Below are 21691 nucleotides of genomic sequence, written 5' to 3'. Positions count from 1 at the left end.
AACTTGAATGGATCTTTTTAATATTTCTTTGAAAATGGAACATTAGCTATCCTCAGAGATTTAATCTTGGGCAGAAAATTGGAGTAAGATCATCACCTCCGATGACAGGATTCATCTGTTTTCTTGAAAGTCGAGTGGATATCCTCTGCAGTTTTGCAGTTACTGTTGAAATGAAAATCATCACCGTCACTCAAGGTGGAAATAGCAGAAATGATTAATTTAGAAAAGAGAAGGATTGTGGGGTGGGTGGAAGTGACATTTGTCTGCATTATATTCTTAGAAACTTAGACTGTGAGAGTTGGAAATGCCTCTGAGAAAACTGTTCATTAACATATAAGGAAATAGAAGCGCAAATACTTGAGTTGTTGGCCAAGAGTGTGCTGAGTGCAAGAAGCAGAGCTGGAGCTCTGGGTGCAAGTATCTGGGTCCTCAGCCCTTCTCCATACTTTGCACTTTTTTTGCAGTGTCTTTGACAGCTGCTCAGGGTGACCAGACCAAGCCACTCGCCCCAGAGATGCCCTTCGTATCAATTTTCACTTGGGCATTTCTCAGGCACAGATGGCTCAAACATTCCTTGTGTGGTTTGCCCTTGAGAATCAGAGTGTCATCTGCTGTGGGAACAGCAGCCCCTGGGTTTGTGAGTACGTGTGCATGCCTGTGCGGAAGGCTGAGGAGGTGGGCAGGCTTGTTTGTACACACATGATGCATGATGCCAGCTGCCTTTTTTTTTTTAAGGACCAGGATCCATCATTGGATTTTTTGTTTTACATTTTTTAAATTTTATTTGAGAGAGAGAGAGAGCGTGCACGAATAGGAGGACCAGATGGAGAGGAACAAGCAGACTCTGTGCTGAGCATGGAGCCTGACACAAGACTCGATTTCGCCACCCTGAGACCATGACCTGAGCCAAAATCAAGAGTCAGATGCCTAACCGACTGAGCCACTCAGGCACCCCTTGTTTTTTTCATTTTAAATCACTTCAGTACTAGTGTTTTACATTTGGCTTGATGAAACAAAATGTGAGTTAAAACAACTGTGAAGTTTTAAGACACAGTTCTTGATAAACCTAAAATACACAGCATTCCGTGAACACAAATAGCATATACGCAGACAACATAAGCAGCAACGTATATTCACCATAAAGAAAATGCTGATTTATGTTGGCTTATATTATGAAGGTTTTGTACTTCGATGAAGTTGTGGTTTTTCAACCAGGGCTAATTTTTCCTCTCCTCCATTCAGAGCATGTAGGGAGCAAGTATGCGTGGACATACTTTTGATTATGAATTTGGAGGAAGTGATGCTGCTGGCATCTAGGGATAAAGGCCAGGGATGCTGCTGGGCATCATATAGTGCACAGGACAGCCTCGCACATACACAGCAAAGAATTACCGAGTCTACAATGTCAGTGGCAGGGTACCTGGGTGCTCAGTCCGTTAAGCATCTGCCTTCAGCTCAGGTCATGATCCTGGGGTCCTGGGATGGAGTCCCATGTTGAGCTCCCTACTCAGTGGGGGGGGCCTTCTTCTCCCTCTGCCCCCCCACCCCACCCCTCTCTCTCAAATAAAATCTTTCTAAATAAATAAAATAAAATATCAATGGTGCCAAGGTTGAGAAATTATGGCCTAAGGGAATCTATGACTTATCTGATACTTGGGTTTAGACATCTTTTTAGGGAGTTGATTTAGAAATGGCTTTGCTTGTGGAATAAATGTATCAGAAGAGTATGTGGCCTGGAGAAATTTCTGTAGTCTATTTGGGTAAGGGGATCATTTTTCCCAACAGTGGCAGAAGTGCCCCTTTCACTATCTCAGGCTTCTGTTCTTGATGATGGGAATTTAAAAATCAGCTTCCCTCTACCTTTGACATCTATGGATTCTGTGGTCGAGGATTTAGAGGTACTGTTTTCGTTTGGGGTCACCATATAGTTTATATAACCAAACCCAGAATTACAGAAGATGGTTAAGAAAGTCAAGACTAAGGTATGCATCCATTCTTTACCAAAACAGACCAGTCAAGGAACCCAATGGCAGGTGAGGAAGTAGACCTCAATGTGGTCAGATCGTGGCAAAGACCATTATGGCAACAAATACTTGAAGAGGGGACCCTAAAAAAAAAGAAATGACTAGGGGCTGCCAGAGCCCTGCCTGTGTACTGTGTTCTACTTAGGGACTAAGTGTATTAAGGATGATTAGTATTTCCTTGTTCCTTTTTGAATCTTTGAATGAAAATTTCCATATTGTTTGGGGTTTTTCCCTATTGCCAGGTGGTTAAATTCCAAACAAATTAAATCATGGTCTAGAGACATAGGTATTTCCAATAATGCTCATGTAGGGCTGATGGCAGATGGTTTCCCTCCGATGAAAATAACACCCCTTCGCCACAGAAACCTGTAAGTATGAGCAGCTGTGGTGCTTGGTGCCGGGACCACCTGTGTGTCTGGCCGCCCAGCTTGGTGGTGGTCGATGGAAGAGACTGGGACTGCTTTCTCTCACTTCAATTCACAGTGAGATGTTGCCTCTTGGGACAGACTGTTCATTTACTCAGGCAGACTGAAGAGATTTTTTCCCCCAAGCCATATACTTATTGTACCAGGTACGTCCGTTTCACAAGCCAGACTGTTTCTAATCAATCCTCCAGTAGCCTAAAGCCAAGCACTGACAGATGCTAGTGCTGGGAGAGAGGTGGAGTGCTAGTGCCCAGGAACAGATCCTATCAGAGTGGGCCTGAAAGAGCAAAGGGTAGAGGTGTGGGTCAGAAAACAGGTAGAGGGGATCCCTGGGTGGCTCAGCGGTTTAGTGCCTGCCTTCAGCCCAGGGCATGATCCTGGAGTCCCGGGATCGAGTCCCACATCAGGCCACCTGCATGGAGCCTGCTTCTCCATCTGCCTGTGTCTCTGACTCTCTCTGTCTCTGTGTCTCTCATGAATAAATAAATAAAATCTTAAAAAAAAAAAAAAAGAAAACAGGTAGAGACAAGGTCGAAAATCAGCCAGGCCTTTTGTACAGAGACTCAACATGTAAGAGAACACAGTACAGAAATTTCTAGATAGAGAATTGCTTGGTTATGTGTATCCTGAAAGTTGGCTACTGTAGGGCCTAAGGCGTACCCCTTACCTCAGGGGTGATGCATCCAGAGCCTCATAGAATCTTAGTGTTGAGATGCTCTACCCATCCAATGTCATCTGCTCCATCATTCAGCCAGCACCAAGTTGAGCACTGAGCAAGGTATACAGTTAGTTGGTAGACACACTTATGTCATTGGAGAATGTGGGGTCAGGACAACAGAACCCACCACAGTTTCCTCTAACTGTTACTAGGGAAGGGGGAAGGAAGCACCCCTCCATTGAGCAATAGACTGCGGGTTAGGCACTTCCACTTGTGCTATCCCGCAGGCCATTTATTTGCTAGGGCCATCATGGATCCTTTTAGGCCAGGCCTCTGGAAGACTCATTTGTTGGAGTCAAGTCCAGAGGTTGAAAGACACTGGCTAAGAACAGTCACATCTTCTGACAGTCTAGAAAAGGGTCAGAGTCTGGTGGTGAACTCTGGTGGGAAGAATCCTGAACTAGGTGTTTATCAGTTGATAGCTCTGCAACCAACTCTTTGGCCTTAGGCAACATCAAAATGAACTTATATAATAATGCTCTCTCAAAGTTTAAGAGAAAAGGACCAGGCAGATATAAGCAGCCCTTGGCTGCTACCCAGCTGGCACTTCTGGAAATTGCACATGGGTGAAGAAAAGATTGCTTCCTCTTGCTTCCCTTATGAGAAATGACTATGCTGTTCTCCTTTCTCAGTATCAGTCTTACTCTGAGAGTTGTAATCCAAAGTAGGCAAAATGCAGTTACTTCCTGGTGTATTTTTTAATGGAACAGCTGTAACTGGAAAAAAAAAAACCGAACAGGAATATAATGTTGGAATGAAATAGGTTAAACTTTACAAAGCAAGTGACTTCTGCTTGGTGACCATGTATACGAGAAGATAAATTAGAAAGTTTGACTTTCAGAATATTATTTAATTTTGATTTTTAAATTTTATTTATTCATGAGAGACACAGAGAGGCAGAGACACAGGCAGAGGGAGAAGCAAGTGCTCTGCGGGGAGCCCGATGTGGGACTCGATGCCAGGACCACGACCTGAGCTGAAGGCAGGCACTCAACCACTGAGCCACCCAGGCACCCAGACTTTCAGAATTTTATGTGTGGAAGAAATCTTGGCAATCTTCTAGTCAAACGCCTTCATTTATAGGGGAAGGAAATGAGACCCAGCGATGTCCTGGAGCTTTCTCAAAGTAGCTTTCTCACAGCCCCCTGACAGCAGAAGGGGCCCCAAACTTAGATTTTTCTACCTCCTTCCTGATACCAAATGTCTGTTCATGTTTGCAAATTAATATGGCGGGCCTTCTGAAATGAGGGTAAGAGTCTTTGTCTATGAATGTTTTTTTTTCTTGTCCCTTTCTACCATTGGTCAAGAAGCTGGTTGGTGGCAGACACTCAACCGCTGAGCCACCCAGGCGTCCCTGGTGGTGTTTTTCTATGGCTTTCCAGAAATATAGGCAGAACTACCAAGCAGAAGTAATAAGTTAACAATTACTATTATGATCATTTCAAATAATTAAGTTGTGAAGGGAGGGATGGCTTCACTTCCCACTCAGAGAGGACAGCTTGATCATAGGAATTTAGAGAGGGACCATTAAAAAAAATCCTCTTACCATCATCCCTCATCCCTTGGGCCTTCCACCTGCTGGTTCAAGACTGTAAGAAGGGTTTAGGACCTGCATGGAAAAAAAGCAGTTAAAGATTGGCAAGCAACACATTGATAGGAAACAATGCTTTTCATTGTCAGTCTATAAAAATCATTATAGTTTTGGTTTGTAAAAGTTATTTTTGTTGTCTTTAGGGTTCTGTCACATGTAACAATCATATCCTTACCTCCTTTTCTTCCTTTCAAATCTTAGATCCCTGAGCTTTGCCTGTTACATAAATCTTATATATTCCTATACAAATATGTATACACACGTGTCAATATTTTTTCATGATGTTATTTATTCTTATAACACATGTAGGGTATATGTTATACATAAATTATGAGATTGTCTATTATAAGATATCTATGAGATAGATATAAAATTCCCTCTGGCCCACTTACAGAGTCTATCTTGAAAATTAAACTAAGAAGAAGAAAAATTGAAGTGAGGGAAACTTGAATGGAGAAATAAAACTAGTTTTCCTTCCTTCTGGCCTGCTTCTATGTCCTGTATTGTATTCCTCATTTTATCTATGTTTTGTTACAGATCAAGAAACTTACTTAATAAATTGAGGTGACTCATACAAATCTAAGCACAAATGGGAAAAATAAATCCAGGGATCTCTACCCCAGAAAGAAGTTTCATTTCTGGCTTTCTTCTTTTTATTTGGGTAAATGGATGGCCTCCTGTTTTATGAAGTCAAAAAATATACATCCTGAATTAATTGAATGCAGAATAGTAACCAATGGACCTGCCAACACTATCAGAGCACAAGGCACTGGGTTATTTCTCCTCCTTAGCTAAATACGTTCTTCTTTTCATAACTGAAGAGGTCAGTTGGTGGAATGAAGAGGAAAGATTGGAGATGTCTTGGTGTAGGTAATAGAAGAACAATAAGATCTTACTTGCTGCTGGTGTTTGCAGAAGTATAGTAAGTTGTTCTAGAAGTCTTTGCCCCCTTTAAGGAGTTTTAATTATCTAATTCCTAAAACAACAGCAGCTCTGTGTGTGTGTGTGTGTGTCTGTCTGTCCATCCATCTGTCTTCATATGCAGCAAGAGCTTTTGCGGGGCAGGAGACCTGGGGCAAGGCTAGAGGTTAGTGGCCTCTCTAATAGGTGGGACTAATATAAGGCCATCAAGGATGGTGGAGACAGTGACATTGCTGAAGGGTTTCCTTTGGTGGGAAGGACTCGGTTGTTGTCATGCACCTGTGCTATGTAGAGCCACTAGACGAGCCTAGATTCTCATTCCTTTTGTAAAGATTTAAAATGCTAACATTGCATTGAAACCTTTCTATTTTGGCACCAACTTGATGCCTCTCAAACTCATGCCCGTGTTTCCCTGCACCTGACCTGACAGAGTTCTGTGAAAATGTCTCCTGGGGACACTCTAAGGGTGAGGCTTGGCCCTGCCCCACCTCCACACCTCTGGGCAAACCATGGATTTGCTGGTCAATGGAGAATATAAATAAAAAGAATAGCAGCTGGCCTGGTTTGGGCCTGGAAATAGGCCCACACAGCCAGGTTAATTCTATGGTCATTAGACTAGCCATAGAATTTAGCTGGGCCTGTGCTAAATCAACTGGCAAACCTGACATCTCTGTATTTCTGTGTCCCGTCATGATGTTGAATATGATAGTTGGGAACATGGACTTGCATATAAGGGCCAGCTTTGTCACTTCCTCACTATGTAGCTTTGGGTAAGTTTCTCTATCTTTTTCTTTTTAAGATTTCTTGTATTTATTTTAGAGAAAGACCAAGCACCCAAGTGCAAATGGGGGACGTGAGGAGGGGCAGAGGGAGAGAATCTTAAGCAGACCTCTCACTGAGGGCGGAGCCCAAAACGGGGCTTGATCTCACAACCCTGAGATCATAACCTGAGCTGAAATCGAGAGTTGGCCACTTAACCAACTGAGCCACCCAGGCGCCCCTTGCTTCTCTGTCTGAGCCAGTTTCATCATAGGTAAATCAGAAGTAACAGTTTTACTTCTCGAATAGTTTTGTGAAGATAATACATATCAAGGTGAAAACACCTCTCATGCACTCAGTACAACATCTAGATCACAGTAGGCACTCCAGAAATGTCAGTACCAGCAGAATAATGAAATGATCCCTGTGTGCTCCATTCATTCAGCTTTCCCCAGAAAGAAATGAAGTAGAGGTAGGGCAGGAGATTGCTACCATGTGCAGTAACTCCAGCTACAGATGGCTGAGCACTTCCCACTACAAAGGAGGCCACCCACAAGATCTTTTTTAACTATACAGTGTAAGACTCTAAAGGGACAGGTAGAGAAGTGTCTTTACAACTTCTCTGTATCTCTCCCCAGGTGTGTTTCTCAATCTCCCCTCATTCCCAGGCTGCTGTTACGTGTTTCCCCCAAAAGAGCCCCTCATCCCAATGAGCCAATTATGGAACACATTTCTATTTGCAAAAAAAAAAATGTGAATCTGATATATCTTAGAATTCTTCTAAGGTACTATTTCAAATCTTAACAACTAGAGAAGTGCAAATGTGTATTATAGTAAAAAGAAAGAAGAACCATTTCTTAGATAAGAATAGCTACCCTTTCTACACTGTGAAAGCTTATAATTTCAAAAATTAAAAAAAAAAAAATCCTGAAAGCAGACATAGAATTTTACTGCTTCAGAGTTTCTAGTGGCATTATTTTGTAAATGCAGTTGAGCTTTAATTGATATAAAATAATTGAGCATGGCTACTAGTGTGTAACCATAAAGAAATGGAAATTATTAATTTAAAAGCGGATAATACAGCAAACACACAAAAGAGGTGTCCCTTATAGGTGATCAGGAAAATGGGAACCCAACCAGCAAGAGGAGCACAAAATAACAGTATTAATGGTAGCAGTGTTGGTGAGGGCTTGATGACAAGCACGTTCTTCTACTCCGTTGGTGACAGTATTGACAAAATGTCTTAGAATGCATTTTGGCAGTACCTACCAAAAGTATAAATGTACATATCTTTTCCCTCAGCGTTCTAAGCATCTATGCTGCAGAAATACCCAGGAGATAAATGGGCAAGAATATACAAGCAAGGGTGTTCATTGCAGCATTATTTGCTATTAAAAGAGAGAAGAGGGATCCCTGGGTGGTGCAGCGGTTTGGTGCCTGCCTTTGGCCCAGGGCGCGATCCTGGAGACCCAGGATCGAATCCCACGTTGGGCTCCCTGCATGGAGCCTGCTTCTCCCTCTGCCGGTGTCTCTACCTCTCTCTCTCTCTCTCTCTCTCTCTCTCTCTCTCTGTGACTATCATGAATAAATAAATAAAATCTTTAAAAAATAAAAAATAAAAAAAAATAAAAGAACAGGAACCCTAATGGCCATCAGTCGAAGAATAGATATAAAACAGTTGTGTTGCATACAAACTATGAAACACTCTGTAACCATGAAAAATAATGAGAATTTGTGTAGATGGACATGTTAGGATATAATGTAGAAAAAAAAAAAGACAAATTGCAGGGGCAGCTGGGAGGCTCAGTCCATTGAGTGTCTGCCTTCAGCTCAGTTCATGATCCTGGGGTCCTGAGATCGAGTCCCACATTGGGTTCCCTGCTCAGCAGGGAGCCTGCTTCTCCCTCTGCCTCTCCCCCTGTTCGTGCTCTCGCTCTCTCTCTTAAATAAAATCTTTTTTAAAAACTCCAGTAGAACTATTCAGTAAGAGCCATTTTTATTCTTTAATAGATATATGTGCACATGTATTTTTGATGTGTAAAGAAAAAAGTATAGAAAGACACACATAAAAGAAGTGATAATAGTTAGCTCTGAAGATCATGTTCACATTTTACTTCCCCTTTTTTCTTTTCAAGAAATGTAGAAAAGACATTTACTACCAAGGTATCCATTAGAGGTGGTGGGCAGGGTGTGGTAGAAGGAGCTGAGTGGTCATGCTTTGGGCATCCATGGTCTTCTCTCTGCTCTTTCTCTCTGTTGTCCTGGGCTTGGGTTCTGAGTTCCTCCAAGGTGCTCCAAGACCACCCTTGACTGCAGGTAGGAGCCACCCATGGATTTACTATCCACCCTGAGCGGGTGTTTGTAGCTCTGCAAACACCTGCCACTCACCACCTGCACACCCACACCCTGATGATTGGAGCTAGCTAGGTCTTTGGCCGTGGTGGCCACTCAGTCTCAGAGTCACAGGCTCCCTGTCCTACTTTCTGTGGTTAAGTTATTGGACTTGTTCTCAATGAGCATGGGTTACATTGTGGGGTTGTTTTTTGTTTGTTTTTTGTTTTTTTGTTTTTTGTTTTTTTGTTTGTTTGTTTGTTTTAATTGAGCAGTGCTGTCTGTGTAGACATTCCTCTTTCAGTTTGAGACCTTTTTGGGTCTGTATCATATTTCAGGTAAAGAACGTCTGCTCCTGTGTTCACAGGTCACCAGCACTTGGAATACAGGTTCAATTATGTATAAAACTCAGAACCGGAATGCCTGTGGCTTACACGGAGTTGAAGTTTGTTTTTCTCATGCACGACAGGATGGAAGTGATTTACTTCCTTTGCAGAGTCATCAGGGGTACAGGTTTCTATCTTGTTCTGCTCCCATCATCTGTGGGCAGCTTCCAGATTGGATCAGGGAGGGCTGCTTCATCTCCAGCCATCACATCTGCAGAGGACACACTCTGTCCTGATAACAGTGTGACCTGGGAGTTGAACACATCATTTCCTCTCACAACACATTGGTCTGCAATTAGTCACCTGACAATAGTTGATGGCAAGAGAAGCAGGCAAAATACCCAATTAAAATTTCTATTACTGTCTAATAGAGTTTCTTAACATTGGTACTATTTGTGTCTGGGGCTCGATAATTCTTTGTTGAGGGGGCTTTGCTGTGCATTGTATGTTAGCAGCATCCCAGGGCTCTGTCCAAAAGATGTCAATGGCACACACACACACACCCCCCCCCATTTATGACAACCAGAATTATCTCCAGACACTGCCAGGTGTCCCATGTGGGACAAAATCAACCCTTGTTGAGAATAGCTGCTCAATAAGAAGGGCAAATAGGTACTGCAGACAACTAGCATCATCTGCCATTGGCATTGTGGTGTCCCCTCCCCAAAGCAGTGCTTAGCACTAATATATTTTACCTTTAAAATCAACAACTCCCTTACGGGAAACAATACTCTTAAGATGAGGTGAAACTTGGTTTTTGTTGATTCTAGACAGATGAAAAATTAATCCCTTTTTATTTTTACCTTTTGAATCTAAACTTGTATCAAATAAATAATATTTTAATTTATTTTAGAGAGCACACAAGCAAGGGGAGGGGCAAAGCGAGGGGGAGAAGGAATCTCAAGCAGACTCCCTGCTGAGCGCTGAGCTTGATGTAGGGCTGGATCTCACAACCCTGAGATCATGACTTGAGTTGAGACGAAGAGCTAACTGCTTAACTGACAGAGCCACCCAGGTGCCCCAATAATATTTTTATTTGAATGTACAAACAAATGAAACTTTCTTCCCTAGTGTATATAGTGTTAAGGTTATTATACTGTTCCCCACTGATGATGAATATCTCGGTGTATGCTGTAATATTTTGAAAGGATAATATGGCAGCATTCATGATGCTGTTCTGTCCTAAATCAAAAATTTCATCTGCACTTGATGGTATATCTCCTTTAAGGGCAATTAAGAGTATATAATTTACCACTGCTGAATACCTAAAGAGTATGGTGTTTTTCTGTTAATGAGAAGCATTCGCTTAATATGCTTATCCATTCCAATGAGAGAATTCCACTGCCAATCATATAAATAAGGTAGAGATCATTTAAAAGAAACCATGAAACACCTTACCTTTGTTCTACCTTTTCCATCACATTTAGAGACTCAAACCTTCCTTCCAACAAGTGGATACACAGAGATTTTGTTAAAAGACTGCTTAGTAATAAAAGAAAATTAAACATAAAGCGAGTCTGTCTTGGGCATCTTACAAGGTTGTTTAGTGCCCAGTATGTCACAATGACCTTGTTGTGAGGCAGTTTCTCCATGTGGAAGCTCTGCGCAGGCACAGGGTAGGAACATAATTATTCTTACTCATTATCTCCAGCATTCTGATTTTCAAAATTGTAGAAGGCTGCAGAAATTATATAAGAAAAGTAGTTTCCAACTATGACAGTAACAGAATACCACAAAAGTCATTTGTGAAACCACACCTACTGGGAGAAGGGAGACAAGATGTCTAGCTGCTCAATGATCAAAGATTGCATGGAGAGAATCACAGTGGAAGTGGACCTAGGGCGTAGGTGGGAAGCCAAAAGGAGAATGGAGAAGGATGACACTGAAGGCATGGGGACACGCCTAGGTTTTAGTTAAGGTTGTAGGACCTATGGTGTGGCCAGGACAGCAAGCCGTCCACTGGAGTCTGTGTTCCCTCTTCTAGAGGAGAGCTAGCCCTTCTAGAGGAGAGGAAGCCAGCTCTCCTCGAGTCCCGGTGAGGCAGTGTAACTGATCTTTGCTGGTGGACTGTACGTGGGTCTTTCCCTAGAGGGTCTGGACAGTGAATGGATGACACATTCAGATTGAGTGATTTGAGGAGACTTTACAGAGGACACTGTTGGCAAAGGTATGGGGAGAATATAAGGAAACTACAGGGAACAGCAAGGTATCTTGAGACTAGTACATACCTCGTTGCCTCCCTTAGGCCTGAGAGGTTAAGAGAGTGGTAGTTTCTAGAACACAAAATAGGAGTTATCTGGAGATTCCTATAAGAAAGGAGCTCTAACTTTCAGGATGTACCTGTCCACATCAGATTCCTCATAGGAACAAAGAAGGGAGTAAACACTGGCATCACTCTCAAACTTCCCATACATTACTGTGGAGGTGTCCCATTGGTTTTTATTGCTAGACTTCCCAAATACATTTTTAACAATCTATAACTGGAGATGAGCAGAGGACCTTTAATTCTGGGAGTCACCTGAAGAGTCATAGACCTACCCTAAATTTTATCCTAGGGCAAGAGAAAGAAGATCTAACCCCAGAATAAGTTTAGAAAAGCAATGGGAGACAAAGTTGATGATAATTACATTTCACGAGGGTGTAGCTGTTACATAGATTTCTAGCAGTGGGACCTTGACCTGAAAGAAAGTGAGATTTAAAAACTGAGCAAAGGGGTACCATTTGCCTTCAGCTCAGGTTCTTATTCCAGGATCCCAGGATCCCGGGATCAAGTCCCATATCAGGCTCATCGCAGGGAGCCTGCTTCTCCCTCTGCCTGTGTCTCTGCCTCTTTCTCTGTATCTTTCAAGAATAAATAAATAAAATCTTTAAAATTTTAAAATTAAAAATGAGCAAATCCCAAACATGTATATACATGTACATATGTGTATATTCATCCCTCAAAATGAATTGATATAGTAGCAGTACCTTGGTTGAAGGACAGTTCTTTTCCTACATATAACAGAACATTTGGGAAATTCAAGAAGTATAAGGCTTGAAAGTACAGATCACCTACTGTTCCACCACCCACAAATAATCATACAGTTTGATATATTTCTTTCCTGACCTATTTTCCTCTGTGGATGTGTATAAATAAGGTTGTGAAGTTTTCTTTTTCAGATTTTATTATATGTATTTTGCATCCTGCTTTTGTAAACTACCATTTTATTTTTTTGAAGTTAAAAGCACATTTGAAAAATATGGTTTAAATGATGACAGGATTTGATTGGAGTTTATCGATGAATTTCGTCACGTATTCAAGATCCATACTTGGACTTACTTATGAATCAATGATACGAGAGACAAAGAATAGAGAATTTAACCCATAGCTTTTGCTATGCCAGCAAGTTGTAACATTCATATTCCCAAATGAAACAGCCGCTTGGTTGAGATTCTGGTCACTCCTTTCTTCAAGTTCTCTTTTCTCAGTTTCTATAAAGCCATGCTTTCCTGATTTTCTTCCTACTCCTGCAGTCACTCCTCTGTCATCGCTAATGATTCTCCTTCTGGTCCCTCAATGTTTCATCATGTCCAGGGCCCTTCTAGAACTTTCCACCGTCTCCTTGTGTTACTCACCCAGCTCCTTGGTTTTCAATACCCTTTATATGCCAGAAACACTCAGATTCAAATTTTCAGCCCAAACCTCTATTCAAAGCTCCAGACTTGTATCTTTATGTCTCTAACTGGATGTCTCATTGGCATCTCAAATGGAACGTTTGATCATCCCTCCAAAACGTGTTCCTCCTCAGTCTCCTACCTTAGTCGAGGAACTTCCATCCTCTCAACTTATCCAGAAAAACACCAGGATTTGTTGGTACTTTGCTTGCCCTCATTTCTAGTTCACAGCAAGCCCTAACTCCTTCCAAAATCTCTCTCACATTCTTGTCTTCTGTCCATCTTCTCATCTGTGGGAACCACTACAACAGCCTGCTAACTTTCCTTCCTCCCAGCAGCCAGAATGATCCTTTTCAAATTAGGATGCTGTTTCCTTATCAAAACACAAAAACCCTTTGCATGGCTGTAAGCCCTGGATCTGGAACACTGTGGAGGGTGGAACACTATGTCTTTCCGGCCTCCGGTTCTGGCACCTTCTCTGTGGCCCACTGCAGTTGACCCCCGATGGTCTGTTTTTGGGTCCCTGAACTGCTGCTCGTCTCTACCTGGAAATCTGTTCCCCCGACCTCCTCATGGGACTCACGGTTCCTGGTGGGCCAGGACTCTGGCCAGGCCACTTCTGTATCCCCATTCATAGAAGAGCCTCTGGCACATGTGGGGCCTCCAGACAGCCTGCGGACTGGCCCTTCTTACCTTCTAGGTTTCTGCCTGTGTACTGTTCCTCAGGGCCACCTCTCCTAACTACCTTTCCAGAATGGACCTCTACCCTTTGGGCCTCAGTCACTTCACCCTCTTGTTTATGTCCCAGACTGCTGTTGTCATTATGTCTGAGGGTCTTTGCTTGACATCTCATTCACCTACTAGACCAGAAGCTCCCACAAGAGCAAGAACCATGTCCTTCTTTCCCCGATGCCTGGCTCACAGAAAATCCGCAGATCTTTGTTAAGTGAAAGAAGGGCATCTGACCAAATGGAGTTCTGAAGGGAGCTCTTCTCTTTGCCTGAGGAAATCCCAGAGAAAATGCTAGAGTCAGTCCTGAAGTAGAGAAAAACGATCTGCAGAATTATGGGGCCCTCATGGTTGGCTCTGCCCCAATCCCTAGACTTTGTATATATGTTACCTTAAATGGAAAAAGGACTTCGCAGATGTGATCCAGTTAGTGATCTGTGGATGGGGAGATTCTCCTGGATGCTATTTGCTACTGCAGCAATAGAAAGTTGACATAAGAAGGGGAGGGACTGGAGACATGGTTTGAACAACCTGAAGGCAAGAGGTGGCCCCACTCTCTTTCAGCAGGCCTTAGGTTGTTCACCCCCAGACTTGCCCATTTCTGTAGTCCTATGACCCATTCTATGCAATCTGTCCCTCTGTCTTTTCTCTTATTTCTATCATGGGACAAGAAGCCTATGTCTCCATTCTTGAGTATAGGTTCAGAGATGGGGCTGGGCTGGGGGTTACCCTATACCTGAGAGTGGGCTTCTTCCTGTTAGACGAGAGCTGCCTCCTCTTGCTATGAAAAGGTATTACTGAGCCAGGTGTTTATGGCCTAGTCTAAGGCACCTTGGCAGTGAACATTTGTAATTTAGAACTAGACTTCCTAGATCTGTGTGTGGTTTTGGAAAAAAACAGACATTCTGAAAAAAAGAAAGCACATCAGGCCCTCTCCTTGGGAAAAATGCACACAAGCAGGAAATGTCATAGGCAGTTGTTAGGTATCATGGACCTATAATGTCAGCTTGCTCAAAGGATAGAGTGTGGGTGTGTTTTTATGAGTGTGTGTGTGTGAGTATATGTGTGCATGGTGGGGGGTGTTGGAGGGGTGGGGAATCTCTTTTTAATTTGGATGCAAGAATCCATGGATGTCAGGAAGGAGTAATGCTATCAGATGGGCTTCCATGTAAAGCTAAAGGGTTTGGGCTTAATCCTGCAGTGAGGACACCAGGAACCCATTAGAGGGTTTCAAGCTAGGTGGTGACACAATGAGATCTGTACTTCTGATAAAAATCACTGCAGCATCATCTATAATGGCTGCAATCCCATAATTAGTTCATCAGAACACCTTGGAGGGGAAAATGCTGTTGACATGAAATGTTTTCATACTTCCTTTTCAGGCCAGTGATATCAGATGGCATATTAAGTGATCCAATTTCATAGACAATGTGCTGAAGAAAGCAGTTTCCTGTAACCCATGTCACTTCATTTAAATCTTACTGTTGTCAGGATCACTGCTCCCGTAATAGTAGGTTTCCACAGATGTTTAGTCGTATTGTTGCTGTCACCATGATTAACTCATCGTGCCAGTACTTTTTGGCTTCAGTCAGATCTGTCTCCAGCAGAAAAATTCAGGCCCGTACAACAATGTCGAGGGTGGAGCACTGAACCAGGGGCCTTGGTGATCAGAGTTTCACCCCTGGCTCTGCCATGCACTGCCAAGGGATTTAGATTCAGTTAATCTCCCAGAGCTGCAGTCCTTTATTATAAAATGAGCTTTATTTTTTAAAAATTTCTTAAAAGACTTTATTTATTCCAGAGAGAGAGAGAGAGAGAGAGCAAGCAAGCATTAGGGGGAGGGGCAGAGAGAGGGACAAGCAGATCCCCCGCTGAGCAGGGAGCCTAACATAGGACTTGATCTTGGGACCCTGAGATCATGAAATGAGCCGAAACCAAGAGTTGGATGCTTAACCGACTGAGCCTCTCAGGTGCCCCTATAAAATGGGCTTTGTAAACCCTCCCTACCTATGTAAAAATTATGAGGATCAAATACGATCATTAAAAGATAGGTCTTTGAAACATAGGATCTGTTACACAAATGCAAGCTGACCTTCATCTTCCTCTTATTAACATCATCCCTGTGCAAGTTTGGGTTAGGAAAGAGGAGTTATGAAAGTAAGTGTTGGTGGTTTGCTTCTGTGATGTTCTCTGGTTCTCTCTCTGAGTATGAAATGCTGTAGAGGTTTTACTAGTATCCAGGCAACATGTTGCTGCCACTTAGCCCATGCAAAGTACTGACCTAAAAATAGACTGTTTCACTGTGTTCTGAAATCTTGAACTATATGTTTTAAAGGAGTCAAAGGTCCCTGTTGGAGTTCGACAGGAAAATGGTAATGTCCCAGCACTGTTAAAATGTACGTAGAGTCCTGCCAGGCAAACTGGAGAGGCTGAGTATGTGTGAGCCGTCCACTTGTTACTGGTTCGCTGATCTGTTGGAGGGTATCCCCAAGGAAGGAAGAAGGGCTTATGGTTCACAGTTTGCAGGGAAAGAATTGCTGATTCTAGAAGACCAACCACTGGTACTGCACACAGAAGATTCTTCATCATCATCATGGTTTACTCTTCTGCCAACCATAGACACTCCAGGTAGCATTTCAATTTTACAGGGTTTTTTAAAAGATTTTATTTATGAGGGACACAGAGAGAGAGGCAGAGACACAGGCAGAGGGAGAAGCAGGCTCCTCACAGGGAGCCCGATGTGGAACTCAATCCCAGGACCCTGGGATCATGTCCAGAACTGAAGGCAGATGCTCAACTACTGAGCCACCCTGGTGCCGTCAGTTTTACAGTTTTAAAGCACATCTTGCTCAAGAGTGGCTGTGTTAGAAAATGCGACAGCACTGCCCATCACCAGGCCCCATGGAGAGGCCTTTACTGCTGGTGACTCAAGAAACCACATGCCTCTGTGAATGCCATCAGAAATTTCCACAAAGTAGGCAAAATGCTTTTTAATTCTACACAAATGCATCAGGGCTAAAGCACTTAATTTTACAGGGAGATGGAAAGGAGGAAACCTCAAAGCGTGATCCCTCCCTCAGCAGCAAAATACCTCCTTATGTTTATACCTCCCCACATTATTAGTAGTGATACTAACATAAACATTTAACGTTAAATGACATTAACCAGTATTTATACTGGTTTACCAAGTGGTTTACAGTTTTTCCTAGGCTTACTCATGGCTGGGTAGGACTGGAAGCAAATAAAATATTTTATCCCTATTTTATCAAAAGGAATGGCTCCCACAGAGCTACTTCCTTTGCTGAGGTCAAACGGCTAGACTTTAAAGGCAACTTCTGACTTGGATTCTGGGCTCATTTTGGAAAAAAAAAACAAACGAAAAAACAGATGTGGAAGCAGCGTGGGCTTTGCAGCAAGACTCTACCACATGCTAGCAACATGGCTGGAGCAAGTCCCTTAACCTTGTAGTGCCTTAAATCCCCACCTGTAAAATGGGTGCAATTGTTGCTACTTCTCAGGGTCCTTGAAAGGATCCTATGCATTCAGAGATTTAGATGTTATATGCTGTGGTATATAGTGGCTTATAACTTGGACTCTGGAGCCAGACTCCCCAGGTATGAGTCCTAGTACCACATCTTCCCTAGCTGTGTGACCTAATGTACGTTACTAAACCTTTCTGAGTTAGTAAAATGGAAATAGTAATAATACCTACTTCATAGGGTCATTGTGAGGATCAAAGAGTTCGAATAATCAAAAGCACTTAGAGCAATGCCTGCCACGTAGCAAATGCTCTGTAAGTAGGTGCTATGATTATGCTGGATTGTGATTGTGTGATGGTTGTATATCTAGTGTCTGACACAAAGAGTTGATCCAAAAAATATTAACTTGTATTATAATTGCTACATTCTCCCATCAGAGCTCTTGAATTTTAAGAAGTTAAAAAGAAGGTAATAGGATCACAAGTCTGCTTGGGGGTTTAACATAAACAGACGTCAGTAGGGCTCCTTCCACAATCTTATTCTTTGGGGAACTCAAAATTTAATCTTCTGCCATAGGAGGAAGATTTTTCCAGTGCTTCTTACAGCAAGAGCCAATCCTTGAGCCTCCCCCTAGACCTCCAGAAAGCCTAGAAATGCAACCCATCCATCTGTTCTTGGTTTTGGTTTTGGTTGGCAATGCCCATTGACTTTTTTGTTTAAGGACATTTTTTAGAGTCGTCATAGGGTAACAGAAATATTGAGAAGGTGTGGAGATTTTCCATGTACTCTCTGCCCCTACACATGCAGAGCATCCCCACTGTCACCATCCCCCACTAGAACACAGTGCATTTGCTACAATTGATGAACCTGCATTGACACATCATAGTCAGCCAAAGTCCATGGTTTCCATTATGATTCACTCTTGATGGGTTTCTATGGGTTTAGACAAATGTATAATGACCTGTAGCCACCAGTACAGTGTCCTACAGAGTATTTTCCCTGCCCTGAACACCCTCTGTACTCCACCCTCATCTCCCAACCCCTGGCCACCTCTCCCCGAACCCCTGGCAACCACTGCTCTTTTTACTGTCTCCATGGTTTTGCCTTTGGTCTGTTTTAATAAGTATCGCAGAGATTTTCCTGCTTTCTAAAGTTTGAAAATACCAGATAGAGACTCCTACTATTTGATCACTTTCTGTTGCTGGGGGTCAGGGAGGAGGGTAGTCAACAGAGAATTGAGTACTACATCTGTGTGACAGGTGTTCCAGCCCAAGGAGCGCTAGATGACTGAATTAAGTTAGAACTACAGATAGTTCCAGAAAGCAGTCAGGGGTAGGGGACAGAGAGAGACAGGCACTTTGAGAGCACATGACCATGTTGATAGGTCTGGAACAGAACTCTTCGGGGTGTCGGATCCTCTGGAAGATGCTGATGTCATACCTTGTGCCATACAGCTCTGAGTAATGGATAGGAGAAGGGATGCCTTTTGAATTTTTATGCAAGGTTAAAATGAACTCCATTTCAGCCTTCAGAAGTCAGAGCTCTGGGTACAAAAGGTCACTGATGCCAACTGGTGGCATTGCAGAGCTCAGAGTGGAGAATTAAAATAGCAACCTTTTTGTTTTCGGAGCACTAGTTGCACTGGGGGCTTTGAGTTCTAAGTCTTTTGCCATCCGGCTGCCCTGGGATCTTAAGTAAAGAGGCATGCGGGCCATTTTTCTGCCTCCTGTACAGAGGAGAGTAGGGAGTTGTCGTCAGACTAGGGATGATGTCACATTTGCAATGGGGTGAGCAAGCCACCAAATGATGACTCCACGGGGAGAAGGGTTGTTACCAGCTGTGTGGGTGGAAGTGGCTGAGCTGTACACTGATTGATCGTGGCCTCAAATTTGATCCTTAATCCTCAGATTTCCTTAATTATGGAGCTAATTCATTCTTAAAGGCTCAAAATTATCTCTGCATAAAACTCTCAGACCCCTTAAACCTGTCTGGATGCTGTTCTGTGATCACAAACAAAGAACACATAGAACAAGCTAATCTGCAGCCTTTCCACCCCACCTCCAAACAAACCACCACTAGCATAGGACTAAGTCCCCAAAAGTTGACTTCTGAAATGGCCACACTTTTACAAACATCAAGAAGACTGTCTTCTAATTTTCCTAAATGGTGTTATTCTGCTTTTTCTCCTATTGTGTTGGTTAAAACTATGTACACACTCACACGCATGCATGTATACATAAGTATACACATGTGTGTAGATGCATCATTCCCTAATATTGTGTGAATTGAATTATGGAATGATCCTGGGAAAGTAGTCGGTTGGAAGTATTGGTATTCCAGTTCTGTGGGTTTTATCACAGATCAATGTAGGAAATTTTGCTGATGGATCCATGGCAAATGAAACCAGTAAGCAATTTCCAAATTAAACTTTATCCAGATTCAGGTTACTTTTTGTTCTCTCATTTCTTCTGAAGATAAAATACTCTTCCTCACCCGTAGGTATGTTCTAGAACTTCAGATTTTTTAAAAAATGTGGCTGTAGCCTTTCTCTTTTGATAGAAATAATAATGCTACATAATGAAAGTATCCTACCAAATTTCTGAGTTCTTACTAAAAGAAAGGTGGAGATTTGGGACTATAACTTGACCTTAGAAATATTTGTAGGAAAGATTATCATTAAAAAATTCCATATCAAGGAGGGTCCTTAATGTTCAGAATAGACTCACCATCAAAAGAAGCATCCTATCATCTCTCCAAACCCAGCTTCCTCTTTGCTTTGGAACAAGAAAAAACATCTGACCTCACTCGCTGCTTGGAACTTTGAAGGAGACCTTGACCATGGAGGTTAACCCTGACCTTTGTTTTCTTTGCAGACTGCATCATCTGCTATCAAAGGTGCTATTCAGCTGGGAATAGGATACACAGTGGGGAATCTCACTTCCAAGCCAGATAGAGATGTCCTCATGCAAGACTTTTATGTGGTGGAAAGCGTGTTCCTGCCCAGGTAAGAACATCTCTGTTGGTGAGGATTTCTGTGCAAAAGAACCTGCCTGGTGGCATCTCCACATTGAAGACTTTCCTACCAGTGCATGCAAACGTGTTCACGCTGGACCTTTAGCAGGCCTAGAAGCAGTGCAAATGATTGTCACTTTATGTTGCCTCAATGGCTTGCATTTTTTATATGGAGAGAGGAAGTAGGTTCTGTCCTGTGAGCTACTTGTAGTTTATGTAATGCCTAGAAGACTGTGTGAAGACAGACTTTGAAATTCAGTGGGAAAGAGTGCAGTACTCACAGAGTAATGTCTGCATGGGTTTAGCAAAAGAAGGCATTTTAGAAGCAACTGGTGCCAGGTTGTTGCTTCCTCCAATTTCAAAGATGGGCTGGAGGCTCACGACTGAGCTTCATATCTGAGCTCAGTCATGTAGGTCTTCATTCATGGTGACTTTGACTTAGCTTTCCTCCAGAGACCTTATGAGACTCCTGCTATCCTGACACCATATTTGCAAGCACACCCCAGTTAACCATACGTGCCACCATCAGCTTTATCATATTTTTTTTTTTGGTGGGCAGTGAGTACATTTATTTATTCAACAAATAAATCTGAAATGGATGGTGGCTTTGGTTGCACAACAGTGTGAATGGCCTAAATTGCACAGAACTGTACACTTACACATGGTTTAAATGGAAAGCCCTATGTTATATTGTCTTTACCAAAATAAAGTAAATAAATTAAAATTCTTAAAGCCTAGTGCTAGGCTGAGAAGAAGTAATCATTGTTAAATTGGAGATGTCACCACTACTGACAGGGATTTTCAAAGAAAAGGATCTAGAAAATAAAAATACAGCTACTTGATTTGGGGGCTTAGGGCAATTAATTTATCTTTGGGGCTATGAGTTGACTTAGAAGACACATATATATTTTAAAATAAGTATTTCTCTGCCAATTAAGCCACTTTTGTTAATAGTTATTCCTGGGCTCGGGTGAGAATGGCTGGGGTGACCCTTGACCCTCAGGACCTGCATGGCCTTATTATTATTTTCTTAATCTTCAGGGAAATGATAGTTACATATATCTCCATGTCCAGTTGTCAACTGTCTGGAAATCAAACCATTAGGTGATGAACCCAGACAGCCTAGTTTGGCTGAAGAATACAGTTGATCTATCAGAACTTTTATTTTATTGTATTTTATTTATTCATAGAGAGAGAGAGAGAGAGAGAGAGAGGCAGAGACACAGGCAGAGGGAGAAGCACGCTCCATGCAGGGAGCCTGACATGGGATTTGATCCCCGGTCTCCAGGATCACGCCCTGGACTGAAGGTGGCGCTAAACTGCTGAGCCACCCGGGCTGCCCTATCAGAACTTTTAAAATTTGCTTCTCTGGGGTCCTTAGCAGCCCCCAGAAGAAGTTTCCATACAGGAGACAGACAGCTCAAACCTAAGATATAATCCTGTTTTCTCATGACACTGTTCATCTTTCCATAGTTGGAAATTGTCCTGTGTTTGTTTTTATTTATTTTTTTAAGATTTTATTTATTTGAGCAAGAGAGAGAGCAAAAGAGGTGCAATCAAGTGATCAGGGGGTGGGGGAGGGGCAGAGGGAGAAACAGATTCCCCACTGAGCAGGGAGCCTGAGCTCGATCCCAGGACCCTAACATCATGACCTGAGCCGAA

The 21691-nt window shown here is 42.5% G+C and overlaps 1 protein-coding gene and 1 long non-coding RNA gene across 7 annotated transcripts in view; one reads left to right on the top strand and one right to left on the bottom strand.

Moving 5' to 3' along the window:
• The window catches only part of LOC140640193 (uncharacterized), a 30699-nt gene extending 19868 nt beyond the window's left edge, over positions 1-10831 (bottom strand). Inside the window, exons 1-3 of the long non-coding RNA XR_012036868.1 lie at positions 10554-10831; positions 4714-4776; positions 97-162 (exon numbers count right to left, since the gene is read on the bottom strand). This is a non-coding gene — a long non-coding RNA (uncharacterized lncRNA). The remainder of the gene's footprint in view (positions 1-96; positions 163-4713; positions 4777-10553) is intronic.
• PIP5K1B (phosphatidylinositol-4-phosphate 5-kinase type 1 beta) overlaps positions 1-21691 on the top strand; it is a 299006-nt gene that overhangs the window by 140615 nt on the left and 136700 nt on the right. For all 6 annotated transcript variants that reach the window (XM_072838944.1, XM_072838954.1, XM_072838961.1 and 3 more), the window contains one exon: positions 19891-20021. In XM_072838944.1, the coding sequence (XP_072695045.1) occupies positions 19891-20021 (131 nt within the window). The remainder of the gene's footprint in view (positions 1-19890; positions 20022-21691) is intronic.

The sequence above is a fragment of the Canis lupus genome, chromosome 1 (assembly GCF_048164855.1).
Source record: "Canis lupus baileyi chromosome 1, mCanLup2.hap1, whole genome shotgun sequence".
Lineage (NCBI taxonomy): Eukaryota > Metazoa > Chordata > Mammalia > Carnivora > Canidae > Canis > Canis lupus.
This window is presented reverse-complemented; position numbering and strand designations above follow the sequence as displayed.